The sequence below is a fragment of the Alligator mississippiensis genome, chromosome 5, assembly GCF_030867095.1.
Source record: "Alligator mississippiensis isolate rAllMis1 chromosome 5, rAllMis1, whole genome shotgun sequence".
Taxonomy (NCBI): Eukaryota; Metazoa; Chordata; order Crocodylia; family Alligatoridae; genus Alligator; species Alligator mississippiensis.
Genome location: NC_081828.1, coordinates 125,575,982 through 125,589,561, shown reverse-complemented (window position 1 = coordinate 125,589,561; position 13,580 = coordinate 125,575,982). Strand labels below are relative to the sequence as shown.

Sequence of the window (13,580 nt, the reverse complement as noted above, 5' to 3'; positions counted from 1 at the left end):
CCAATCTTCCCTCACAGTTCTTCTGTTTAATTTTTAACGTACTTTAACTAATGCAAGAGAGAAGAACTGTTAAACACTGCCTTCCACATAGAGGAGTCGGAAATTAAAAAAAAAAGGTTGATAGTGCAGAAAGCTAAGAGCAGCAATTACTTCTATTATGGTAGGTGGCCAAATACTTTAATATAAGGTCAAATACAATACTGCTGCAGAAAGAAACCTTTGGGGTGCCTATACACAGGCAGGGAGGCTTCTCTGACTTGTTGCAATTGCAGCGCATCGGAGCAGGCTCAATTAAACAAGTTGGCTGGAGTGTGGTAATTACGATGCCCCAGATTACTCCAGCGCCGTATGAATCAGCATCCCTGTGCTGAAAAATGGCAGAGGGGCCCTTTAACTAAAGCTCATTCGATGAGCTTTAGTTAAAGTATCCCTGCCGCCATTTTTCAGCACGGGGACACTGATACACATGACGCTCCGGGTGCTTTAATTAAATCAGCTTTTGGAGCCACTGTAATTAAAGCACTCCCCCTCCCACTGCCCCAAGCATGTGTATAAACACCCTTAGAGTCTGACATGTGTAAAATGCACTTACAACTCTGCAAGAGTTCTGAGCAAGGTCCTATTCTGTGGATCTTTCTTCAGGTGATCCACCACGGCTTGCACTATGATAGCATTGTTATACAGGTCTCCAGGCCACTCTTTTATCAGCGTTGCAAAGCCCTAAAAGCAGAGGAGACTGTCAACAGAAATATAGTTGTATGCCAAGCAGCAAACTCAGATCAACCTATGTTCAATCAACTATACACTGTCACACATCATTTCTGCAGTGTAGTTTTCTTTCCTTCTCTTAAAGTTCTATAAAGTGCTCTTGCTCCTTTTTGATCAAGAGATCTTGTGCTGTTTGCCAGAGTTTGAGAAAACAAGAGAGAATTTAGAGAATTTAGAAAGGTAAGAAGTCACTTTAAAAAACAATCACTGAGCTATGGACACAGGTAAACTTAACCACTTCAAAATGCCAGGAGCATCTGCTGCTTGGGAGCATAATTCAGTTGTCTTGCCACAACTTACTTCTGCACGCTTGTAAAGGAGACAAATATGCTAGCATCACTTAAAGTTTAACCCTGAATGAACCAACCCAATTCTCACTACCCTCTGACAAAGCACCTAACAAAGTAGGCTCTTGTCTACAGAAGTTCAAGTCTCTCTGAACCATTCAGTATGAAAGGGGCCACCTGACCTACCTCCCACCTGATTTCAGGCTAACACAGCTTAATAGCTTTGTATCAATAATACAAAGCTACAATTTGGTATACAGAAAAACATTTCAGAATATATTAAAAAATAAATCAGTTTGGTATTGTTGTTTTAATTCTTATTAAGTTTACCATTAATGTTCTTTTTTTTACTACAATAGAGAATCTGCTGATAGTTTCACAGTATTTTTCAAGTAACAACAATTACACGTGGATGCATCAGTACCTCATAATCGCTCTCCAAAAACTCATGAAGGACCATTTCGTAGATGAGAGGCTTCAAAATTGGATCCCGTCTTGGTAAATAAGGGCTAATTGCCTGCAAGAGGTAACAAAATAGCATAGGGTCAAAATTTAAAGCATTCTTTTTGTACAAATATTCCAGCAAAATGAATAAGTGCTTCCAATATAAGTAGCAAAATCTGATTAATTTTTCATTCCAAGGGAACTGGATAACAACAAACTCCCCATAATTAATTTACCAGTAGAAGGCAAGACAGTGTGGCACCTTATAGTCTAACTCATAGAGAGAGACATAAGTTTTTGTAGGCTATCATTTGATTCACAGAAGTTTAGGGCTGGACGGGACCTCGTGAGATCATCAGGTCCAGCCCCCCTGCTCTCAGCAAGAAAGACTGCTGGGGTCAAATAACCCCAGTAAGATGTGCGTCCAGTCTCCTTTTGAAGATATCCAGGGTAGGTGTCTGCACCACCCCCACTGGGAGTCTATTCCAGAGTCTAGTCACAGGAACAGTGAAGAAGTTTTTCCTTATATCCAGTCTGAAACCTTCTTCTAGGAGTTTATGAGAGTTGCTTCTGGTTTTCCCCAGGGCACTCTGGTGAATAGTGGTTCACCTAACCCCTGAAGCTTACCCCTGATATATATGCCACCAAATATAAAATAAGCTGCCACCAAATGACCTCAAAGGCTTCTCTTTTCTAGGTTGAACAGTCCCATATCTGTCAGCCTTCCCTCGTATAGCTTGCTCTTCAGGTCCCTAATCATATGAGCAGCGTTTTTCTGGGCTACTTCAAGCTTCTCCACATTCTTCTTGGTGCAGTAGGCTATAAAAGCTCTGGCTCTCTGGATTACTCAGTCTCTAAGGTACCCCACTGCTCTGCCATCTGCTTACAGATTAACATAGCTAACTACCTCTCTAACTACCAGGAATTAGCCATTTTCAACTTTGTTGGATGTATTTTGTATTTTATATCCATACAAACTAAAAAATGATGTTTTGGCATTTATAAGAAGGAAACAATTATTACAAAAATTCCAAGTGCAAACTGTACCCACTGTGACTTGCTATGAAAACTGCATGATTATACAGATATGTAAATATATGCATTTCTGTTTATAAAAATTTAGAGTATTCACTCACTACATCAGAATTACAATATTATGAGGAAATAAAGTAACTGAAGGCTCCTGGCAGACGTTACAATTAAGAGACGATTAACCTGTTAATCCCACCATAAATAGTAGCCCTGCCAAACATTAAAGGAATGAATGGCCCAAAAAACCAAAAAGCTAGCCATAAAAATATTCCCCAAAAGATGCATATCATTTTTGTGGCTGACTGCCATCATGCCTTAAATTAAACATGTGGCAGGGGAAATAGAGTTGGCTCAAAACTCCAATGCAGTCATAACAATCAGCTGACATACAGTCCCAGCCCCAAGAGTCTGGAGTTGGCCCCAGTGTAGCCCCAGGACTGGGGCTAACAATCAGCCAAATTTCAGTCCTGCCCTCAGGACCACTTGGGTTCAGCCAAGCTGTGAGCACCCAGCTTTCAGTTCACCAGTTCAGGGGAAGCCGGAATCCTGGACTCTCTTTGCACAGGCAAGTAGTAATGGTGTCAGTGGATCTCTGATCCCAAAATGGTACGTCCTGACATACACGTGGCATGGCAGGAGATGCAACTGTTGGGACTAAGGATCAGATCCCACTACATCATTTAATGATGAATGTGCACCATAATCCAGAGATTTATAATTTGCACTCACTGCCAGAACTGAAAATAAATTCAGAAAAATGGAGTGGTTGATTGTCTGTGTCTTAATGAGCCAAGAAAAGCTGAAGGGTATCCAGTGCTTTGTAAGTGTCAGCTGACTTGACAGAGGCTCTGGATAGCATTGGTCAGTACTTTTTTAACGAACTGATTAATATGAGCGTAATTCTATGCACATGCAAGTGGCAATGATTAAATATGGGATAGCAGATACCACATTAGTCAAGGTGATTTTTGTACCTTGATTGGGACTCTAGCAGAGACTGAATGCTGCCCTGACTAATAAGATTATAATGATGACTTAGTTATCCCAGTGACTAATAAACCAGACTTCACTATCTTGCAAGTATTTCCATATTTCTAAATACAGCCCTATATTGTACTCTGCTTTAAAATAGCACGTAACTGAATTTATTACTATCCAAGAGCATTTTCATAACAATAAGACACAGATAGAATTGGAAGTCAGTCAGTGTTACTAGGCATTTCTTTACACTATAAGGGGGTTGTGTGCCAAAATTAATTGCGGAGGGGATTAAATCTCTCTCATTCTCTCTCTTTTTTTTTTTTTTTTTTAAATAAAAAGAAGTTTCTGAGCTTTTGGGAAGAGTGACTATTTAGTCCACCCTTACTGACTTGGGCTATTTAAAAGATAAATCAAGATATAAGTTTTACTGCATAAAAAACTACTTAAATAAATGTATATTAATTACTCACAATAAAGAGCTTTTCTTTAGTAACCATTCACATTTATCTAAATGAAAACTAAATCAAGACATACGTAAAATTCTGGCACACAACTTGTAAAGTCAGATTATGACTTTGAAGATGGCCTTTCAATCAAAAGCTGCTGTAGGTGGACTTTTTATCAAAAGCAGAATGTTTCAATAAGGAGCTTTAAAATTGTTCTTAAGTAACAGCATCCTGACAATCAGAAGAGCCCATTTTAGAGGTAAAATCACTTCTTACTATATAATCCTAGCATAGCATGATATTAAGCACTATTACTCTAGCAAAATGTTAGATGATGTTATTATAGCAGTGGGACTTTTACCATTGCTGTGTTGTGACTTTGTGGTCCATGACTGAAGGCCAAGTATCTTGTTCAAGTCACCAGAGATGTTCCCCTGCTGTCCTACACTGGGGTAACTTTCTGTCATTACACTCAATGTGTCTGACAGAATAGTTCAGAAATATGGGAAAAAACGAGTAATCATTTTTCATCAAAACCTAACTTGACAGTTCTCAACAACTACTTTGATAACGTTTACAATAAAACAATTGTTGGAGGGATTTAGACAAAATCTCCTTTCCCTTTGAAAGGCAATTCATAGCAGAAGGATGAACATTATTAAACAAAAAAACCACCAGGCCATGCACTCACTTTACAGCTTTGACTGGATTTGATATATGGGCTTTTTGACTGGTTAAAAAAAATCTCCTCTGCTCTAAGGAGAGCTCTCCTACCCCACTCCACTAGAGTAGGGGTGGCCAACCTGTAGCACGTGCTACAAATGGCGCGCGCAGCCTCCAAAGCATGAGGGAAGGGGGAGAAGTGGGCAACAGGCAGCGCAGAAAGCAGATAGAGCAGGAAGCAGAAAGCAAAGCAGCAAATTGGATAGAAAGGACAGGACTGGAAATAGAAAGCAGAGCAGCAGATAAGGAGAGGAAGGTTGCAGAGCTAAATTGTGGCACACCTGCCAAAGAAGGTTGGCCCCCACTGCACTAGAGCATGGCTGCTTTTCTACCTGTTGCTTGTTTCTTAATGGCCACCAACAGCTTCTACTTTCTATTACAGACTTTAAATTAGAAATATTAAGTACAATGAACTTGGGACACTGTCCTGCAAGCTGGTGTACCCCAGCACATTGTTGTGCCATGCAGAGACCCCTTGTAATGGAGAAATTAGAAAGTCACAAGACAGGGAAGCAAGACTCAGTGGAGAATGGGAAAGTAGAGGCAATTTTAAACTGCAATTCTCACCTTCTCCCACCTCAGCTGCCCCCTAATTTAGACCTCTAATTTTAAAAGCCTAATACATAAGCCTTCATGTCACTCTTGGCTGAGATGCACATATATATCACCTCTGTGCAAAACAGTCCAGACCATTCCTTAGTGCTGAAGCCAACCTACAAAAGGAATAATACTGCTTCTCTCTGAAGCCCAACTGTAGCAAGAGCTTTAACACTACTTCTTCAAAAGGAAAGTGTTATTCCTTCTTGCATTTTGGTCTCAGTGGTTGCCAGGGACACAAAAGCACCTAAATTGTTTGAAACCAACACGTGTTCGAAGCTGAACTCCTGGCTGCTAACACTCCCAATTCTGTGTTTTTAAAATCCCTGGTTTAGGCAGGAAATCCATGAGGTAGCTCCAAGCTTTGGATGCGTTAGTACTCCAGTCATGTACCATTTCAGTCCACTACAGGAAATCAGATTATCGCATGGCTTTTCCCTTTCTCTCTCCCCACACCTACCAAATCTACTCTTTAAAAATGTTTCCAAATGTTGATAAGCAGATACAGGGATTTGTGTGAGAGTGTTTGTGTGTACAAGTACATGCAGGGAGACCCCAGCCAGGAGTGAGGATGTTAATATCACACAAAAGAATGAAAGAGGAATACAGATCTACAACTTCTTCAGCTTTGTGGACACCCATGAGATCAAATCCATTGTTGAGGAAGCCCTGCCCACTGCCCTCAGCCACAGGAAACCACGAGAGTCAGACACTATGCTTCAACCTTTAGCAACCACAGATTTTCTGGCAAAATGATCAGGATACTCTGGAAGTAGATTCATAGATGTTAGGGTCGGAAGGGACCTCAATAGATCATCGAGTCCGACCCCCTGCATAAGCAGGAAAGAATGCTGGGTCTAGATGACCCCAGCTAGATACTCATCTAACCTCCTCTTGAAGACCCCCAGGGTAGGGGAGAGCACCCACCTCCCTTGGGAGCCCGTTCCAGACCTTGGCCACTCGAACTGTGAAGAAGTTCTTCCTAATGTCCAGTCTAAATCTGCTCTCTGCTAGCTTGTGGCCATTGTTTCTTGTAACCCCCGGGGGTGCCTTGGTGAATAAATACTTACCAATCCCCTTCTGTGCCCCCGTGATGAACTTATAGGCAGCCACAAGGTCGCCTCTCAACCTTCTCTTGCGGAGGCTGAAAAGGTCCAGGTTCTCTAGTCTCTCCTCATAAGGCTTGGTCTGCAGGCCCTTGACCATACGAGTTGCCCTTCTCTGGACCCTCTCCAGGTTATCCGCATCCTTCTTGAAGTGTGGCGCCCAGAATTGCACGCAGTACTCCAACTGTGGTCTGACCAGCGCCCGATAGAGGGGAAGTATCACCTCCTTGGACCTATTCGTCATGCATCTGCTGATGCATGATAAAGTGCCATTGGCTTTTTTGATGGCTTCGTCACACTGCCGACTCATGTTCATCTTGGAGTCCACTAGGACTCCAAGATCCCTTTCCACCTCTGTGCCACCCAGCAGGTCATTCCCTAGGCTGTAGGTGTGCTGGACATTTTTCCTCCCTAGGTGCAGCACTTTGAATTTCTCCTTGTTGAACTGCATCCTGTTGTTTTCTGCCCACTTGTCCAACCTATCCAGGTCTGCCTGCAACTGTTCCCTGCCCTCCGGCGTGTCCACTTCTCCCCATAGCTTTGTGTCATCTGCAAACTTGGACAGAGTACATTTCACTCCCTCGTCCAAGTCACTGATGAAGACATTAAAGAGTATCGGTCCAAGGACCGAACCCTGCGGGACCCCACTGCCCACACCCTTCCAGGTCAAGACCGACCCATCCACCACGACTCTCTGGGTGCGGCCCTCTAGCCAATTCGCCACCCACCGGACTGTGTAGTCATCCAAGTCACAGCCTCTTAACTTGTTCACCAGTATGGGGTGGGATACCGTATCGAAGGCCTTCCTGAAGTCTAAGTATACGACATCCACCCCTCCTCCTGTGTCCAGGTGTTTCGTAACCTGTTCATAGAAAGAGACTAGATTGGTCAGGCACGATCTGCCCACCACAAACCCGTGCTGGTTTCCCCTCAGCATAATTTGCCCTGCTGGGCTCTCACAAATGTGAGCCTTGATAATTTTTCCAAAGACTTTGCCAAGGATGGAGGTGAGACTGACTGGCCTATAGTTGCCCGGGTCCTCCTTCCTCCCCTTTTTGAAAATGGGGACCACGTTAGCCCTTTTCCAGTCCTCTGGGACTTGGCCCGTGCGCCACGAGCGTTTGAATATTCCCGCCAGTGGCTCTGCAATGATGTCGGCCAGTGCCTTCAGCACCCTCGGATGGAGCTCATCCGGGCCTGCCGACTTAAAGGCATCCAGTTCTTCCAAGTGACTCTGCACCATCTCAGGATCTACATATGGAAGTCTGGCGCCTTGCTGCTGCCTCTCTACAACCCCAGTGAGAGACTTGTCATGTCCCTCACTTAGGAACACTGAGGCAAAGAACTCGTTGAGGAGTTCAGCCTTCTCCCCCCTGTCTGTCACCAATTGTTTCTGCCCATTTAGCAGGGGTCCTATTCCTCCCTGGGCCTTCCTTTTACTCCCAATATATCTAAAAAACAATTTCTTGTTGTCTTTTACTTGTGCACCCCCTATGCATCACCAATGGTCCCCTGCCCCCCACAGGGCAGAGCCCCCCCCACAGCACATGGACTACCCTGCCTGCAGGGTCCCAGGCCTCCCCCACGGGTGACAGCTCCGCCCCCCCTCCGGTCTCCAGCCCCCTGCTCATTCCCCTGAACCTCTCCAGCCTCTGGAGGCTGGAGATGAGCAGGAGAACAATCAGGAGGCTGGAGGGAATAGGAGAACGAACAGGAGGCTCATTCCCCCCACCCCGTTGGTTCCCCCAGCTTCCCATTCGTTCCCCTGCTCCCCATTTATTCCCCCTATCCACCATTCATTCCCCATGCCCCCTGTTCATTCCCCCTGCTCCCCATTTATTCCCCTGCTCCCCACTCATTCTCTCTGCCCCCATTCATTCCCCCCACCCTTTGTTCATTCTCCCAGCTCCCCACTTGCTCTGCCAGCCCCTCCCAACACTCACCGGTAGTAGCAGTGAATGAGCAGGAGGCTGGAGAGAGCAGGGGAAGTCTCCAGCTTATCTCCAGGGGCTTGTCTCCAGCCTCCTGCTTGTCTCCGGGCTCCTGCTCCTTCCCCTGCTTGTCTCCAGCCTTGGGAAGGAGCAGGAGGCCGAGACTTTCCCTGGAGACATTCCCCTGCTGGCTCCAGCCCCCTGCTCCTTCCCCTTCTCCCCTGAGACTCCATTAGGAGCTGACTCCATTAGGAGCTGAGTGTCTTCATATTTGGGCCCCAATTCATAGTCCACCTCACTGACTTCAATAGTGCAGGGTTGGTGTACTCTGTTCCACAGAGAAAGAATTTTTAAACCTGATCCTCACTATTACACTCTTCCTTACTGGAAACATTTATTGCATTTCAAGACACCCTATATATGGAGGGAATTTCTATAAGTGATGTCCCTTTTAAAATTAGGGATAAAAATCATGACAGTAGACAGCATAATAGCAATACCTAGCAGTTTTTGGTTCTTAGCTTTAAAGTGTTTTACTTTATCTTGCACAGTTGGGAAGCGCCTCTCTCTCAACCAACGCTTCCTCTAAAAGATTAGAAACTAGTGTCAAAATGTGCTTCAGCTGCTTTATCCAGTATGTGCTTGCTGGGTCATGGATTACAAGAGAGCCTGTATGCAAGAGAACAAATAACACATTTCAGAAATCAGTCCTTTTAGACCAATTAAGGGTTCATTAACTCTTTGTAGCACTCGGGTACCATGACAACCTGAGCAAGACCATATGATTGTAATAGGAAATGAAGAAAGTAGTATTCTGGAACCGCAGCTTGAAGGTGAATAATGTAACATACTGCATCTTAACGTTTTTCTACAATTGGCTTTCAGAAGGGTGAAAACAACCAACTGTTTAGAAAGGCAGTAATTTAACAGAGAGGTTTTTGCAGCAAACCCACAAATATTTTTATATTTTACAGTCTGCTGGATGACATAAGTGGAGAGAAGAAACATCTACTCTAGACACTCACAACCAATACGAAAATAAACCCAAAAGGGCTAAAAAAAATATATATATCAACATTTCACCTCAGGTCCCTTACTGGTTTGAAACAGAAAGAGACAAATATGAGATTTTATCTTTCAGTGTGGCAAAGAGTTCACCGAACCACTACGAACTCTTAAAAATAAGACAGTGTTGTTCTCTCACTGGCACCACTCAAAAGGAGAAATTACAGTTTTTTTAGAAATGTTTAATACGCTGAAATGCTTCCCCTTTTTGAACAGAATTAAACAGCTCAAAACCAGCAAGGGACTACATGCTGTGAGATCTTAATAATATGTCCTTTTAGGCTCATTGAGTTTCAATAGGAAGATATAAAATTCAGAAATAAAATGTGCGCACATTATCAAAGAAAGTGTGCATTATGCTTCTACTGATTTGGGAGTGGCAACATTTTTACCTTATGTCATGGGCAATTTATTCACTGAGACTCAACAGCAAATGTATTTTCTGTACCCGTCTCTCCATGCCAATACGAGGCAAAATACAAGAAGGGGCAGACTGTTTCCCTTCCCTGCTACCATTTTCTGTGTGACATAAGGGGAAAAAAAACCTATTCCATTTCAAAGAAGGCTTGATATTCTTTAAAAATAAATCCACCCTTATAACAACCATACTATTGCAGATTTTGTTAATTGGTGGGGTTAGTTTTGATTTTAAGACCAGCTTAGTAGTAAACTAGGACCATACGCAACAGTATGCACACTAAAATTCTGGTTCAATGATTTGAGCTGTCATCCCAGCTGGTCAACATCAGACTGCAGAGTAAGTATGGGATGTATTATACAAGAAACATCAGCTAAGAAATAGGATTTAACCTACCTTAAGTTGCCCTATTTCTTTAAATTTGTAAACTTCAAATTCCCAGAGGTCTGTGTTCTTGCCAAGTATTTTCTGGCATTTTCTGTGGATAACAAATCAGGAGAAATTACGAATAAAAAAAAGTTACATGCGTGAATAACAAAAGTGAGCATGTACCATCTTCCCCCACCATAGCACCTTTCAAAGTCCTACATTTTGGTAAACGTTGCTCCAAACAAGATGTACCAGAAACGATTTCCTTTAGAGCACATCAGAACAATTCCTTTGGTTATCCAGAAGGGGTCACTAGCCTACTAGATGTGGTGGTAAAATGCAACATCCTAACTGTGACTTCAGCCATGGCTAATCCAGGACCTAAAAATAAAAGTTTCCCTGTACCTGAGTCTCTGTAACTGAGAACCACGCTCAACTAAAAAAAAATAATAAAAGAGGTCTGGTAGTATTTTAAGTGCTTAAATATAGATTTAAGTACCTAGCTTTAAGTACCCAAGTTTGAAAAATTTTGGTCTATACAGGTATCCTCAGTATTATCGTGAATTATCACCTAAGCATGTAACCACAGTGGGTGGATCAAGCAGATTAAACTTCAAGGGTCTCACATGATTTAGAAGAATAAAATCTTATATCGAAAAAATATGTATTATGAATCTTTCTAATGTAGCTAAAACTACTGAGGTGCTTTACCTTCAAGCTGTCATGAAAAATATAAGTAGCAAATTTTAAATGTTCATATCAGACATCCTCACAGATAAGGACATTTTTTTTTTAAAGATCTATTGTACACACACACACAACCACCCCTGTGACCCCACCCATCCTGAATGCCCTCAACAACACTGAAAAAAAAATCTTAAATATATTACCTAGCAGCCAAGTCATAGTCCCTTTTCTCCATTAGATGATTAATATAGGCTAAGCCTATATCCTAAAACAAAAAAGTAGAAGTTAGACCAATTAGCCATATATTTGGTAAGTCAAACAGCCTGAGATTTAGGTATTTTATTGACATAATAAGCTATCATGTCAGCCACGTATGCATTTTGTGGTTTGCCAAGTCAACCACTCGCCCTCATTTCCATGGATTTCCCTTTCTTAAACAGGGATAGTAGACTGTATATAAAATTGCAGCAAAATATTCACTTTAAGCTCGTACCTTCACGTTAAAATGTTGCGGTAAATAACTGGTCACAATTTCTCCCATAATGGGAAATGTTTGCTATTTCCCCAAGTCCTGGCATCTATCTGAGCATTTGGTATCTGGGTCAGTTAGTTCAAGGATACTAAAATATTGATCCCAATATGGGGGCCAATATTTTAGGGAGAACATACATTGCTCTATAAAATAGAGGAATTACTGATATTTAGCTACTCATTCCATTACATAGAAGTAGGAAAAAGAAATTAGGTTGTAGGATTTATTATCCAAAAATTTTTCATCATATTGTTTCTATTCAAACCCCATTAGTTAAAGGTCTGTCTGCCTAGTAAATTCACATAATACATCCCTACTCAAGAATTTATCCCAATGTAGAGCTTTATATTGAGATGCAGCAAATAATCTAGAAACTGTTTTATCTTGTGGGATTCACATACAAGGCTCAATGCACACCTTAAGCCAAGCAGTAACAATGCATGAGCCTCCCCCCTGCCACCTGAAGGACTCTACCACAGAGATGCCTGGAAATTTTTTGACAAAATACTGTTGTCTAAACCTTAAAAAAAAAAAACTTTGATTGGGAAGGCTTCTGTAGGGTGATATTTTTAAGTAAAAAAAGAGAAGAGCCAAACAGACAGGGGACCTCAACACAGGTCTACCACATTTCAGAAGGGTGCTCTCATCACTTGGCTATTCTGGGGTAGGTTTGTCAATCTCTCTCTGAACCCAAAATACTAAAAGGGCAAATTTTCGTTGCAATGCCAAACAAAAACAAATGTTGCACCCTGGTAATTTTCATCCATCACCATCTTAGAATGGCCCGGCTAAGGTAGCAAGTAGCATGGGGGGCAGTAGGGGAAGGTGGCAAAGGATCTACAGTTATGCTGAAAGTGAATGGTTCTTGCATTTGGTTAGTAGTGTACAGTGGCTGTGGTCACTGTAGCATTCTATGAAGTCCCTGGAAAAAACATTCTGTCCAGTAACCTTATGCCTTTGCCCTCACTAGAAAGAACAAGCATATTTTGCTGCATAACCCCAGAGGACTTCAACCACTTAGGGCGTGATTGAAAGTCCCTAGAAATCAAATGATACTTCTATTGATTTCAGTAGACTTTGCATCAGGTCCCAACAGTCCAATAAAACTGAGGCTGCACAGGATTAACTAAATTTCATCCCAACAGAACACATTTTGCAAGTCATACAAAACGTATTTCTTCTTCCCACTTCCTGGCTAGGACCTGTCTTCAGGATTCCTCATTTCTTTTGAAAGCATCACAAGCAAGCTAAAGCATGAGCTACTTAATTTGAGAGGTTTTGGTGATGTCTTTAGTTTGAGATGGGAAGCTGACTTCTAGACTATGGCTGAAGCAGGTAAAACAGCTTTTAGCTTACTTTTGAAATATATGTTTCTGTAATGATCAGGGTTTGCTTATAAAACCGGTTAGAAATTTAAAAGCTCGATCATTACATTGTACTTATTTTTGAAATACAGCATTTCAGTTCACAGCCAAAGGAACAGGCTTTACATCTAGCTCGGTTAAAAAAAAAAAGAAGTTAAAAGCCATGCTGATTTTTGTTATTTAAAAACAACATTTTCCTATTATTACAAATGTCTCTATCCTTTTCACTGCTATGCAAAAGATCCATACAAGGGCAAACAGTGACACTATGTTACAGACTGAAACTTTCAAAAACTTTAAAGTCAGTTAAGGCCTGGTTCAGTTTCAACTGAATTTCAGTAGGATGTGGAAACCTTAGGTTTACTTTGATATTCCTACTCAAAGTGCTGCCACATGCAGAAATTCAGACTGAAAAGTACTCCCCCCCACCCCCCGCCAGACTTTCAGTTGCTTATAATATTGTTTTCCTTTAGACAACAACATTCAAAAATAAATAAATTCCTTAGAAATGTGCGATTTTTATGCTTACTGTCCCTGTTAGCTCAGTAGCCTTACAAATTCTAAGCACGGATGCTGTTTTCAGGCTAACATCACAAAACCAGATGTAGCTGGGAGAGTGCCTAACAACAATTGTCTGGATTAATACAGAAGAAATATATAACCAATATTCTTAGCATCTCCTAACATTCTAAAAAGTGTGAGCTATTTCTTGTTTTGGGTTGAAGAGGAATTTTTTTAGACTTACCAAAATCTTATGCTTTTTTATGGTCTTTTGACTGATCTCAGCTGCCATCAATGCTTCCTACAGTCACATAATAGAAAAATGGCAT

At 41.8% G+C, this 13,580-nt stretch overlaps 1 protein-coding gene across 5 annotated transcripts in view; it reads right to left on the bottom strand.

The window, feature by feature from the left end:
- Positions 1 to 13,580, bottom strand: part of VPS41 (VPS41 subunit of HOPS complex) — a 166,581-nt gene that overhangs the window by 37,806 nt on the left and 115,195 nt on the right. For all 5 annotated transcript variants that reach the window (XM_006267880.3, XM_014602587.2, XM_059728674.1 and 2 more), the window contains 5 exons: positions 13,496 to 13,552; positions 11,058 to 11,119; positions 10,195 to 10,276; positions 1,480 to 1,572; positions 593 to 720 (listed from right to left, as the gene is read on the bottom strand). In XM_006267880.3, coding sequence (XP_006267942.1) covers positions 593 to 720; positions 1,480 to 1,572; positions 10,195 to 10,276; positions 11,058 to 11,119; positions 13,496 to 13,552 — 422 coding nt within the window. The remainder of the gene's footprint in view (positions 1 to 592; positions 721 to 1,479; positions 1,573 to 10,194; positions 10,277 to 11,057; positions 11,120 to 13,495; positions 13,553 to 13,580) is intronic.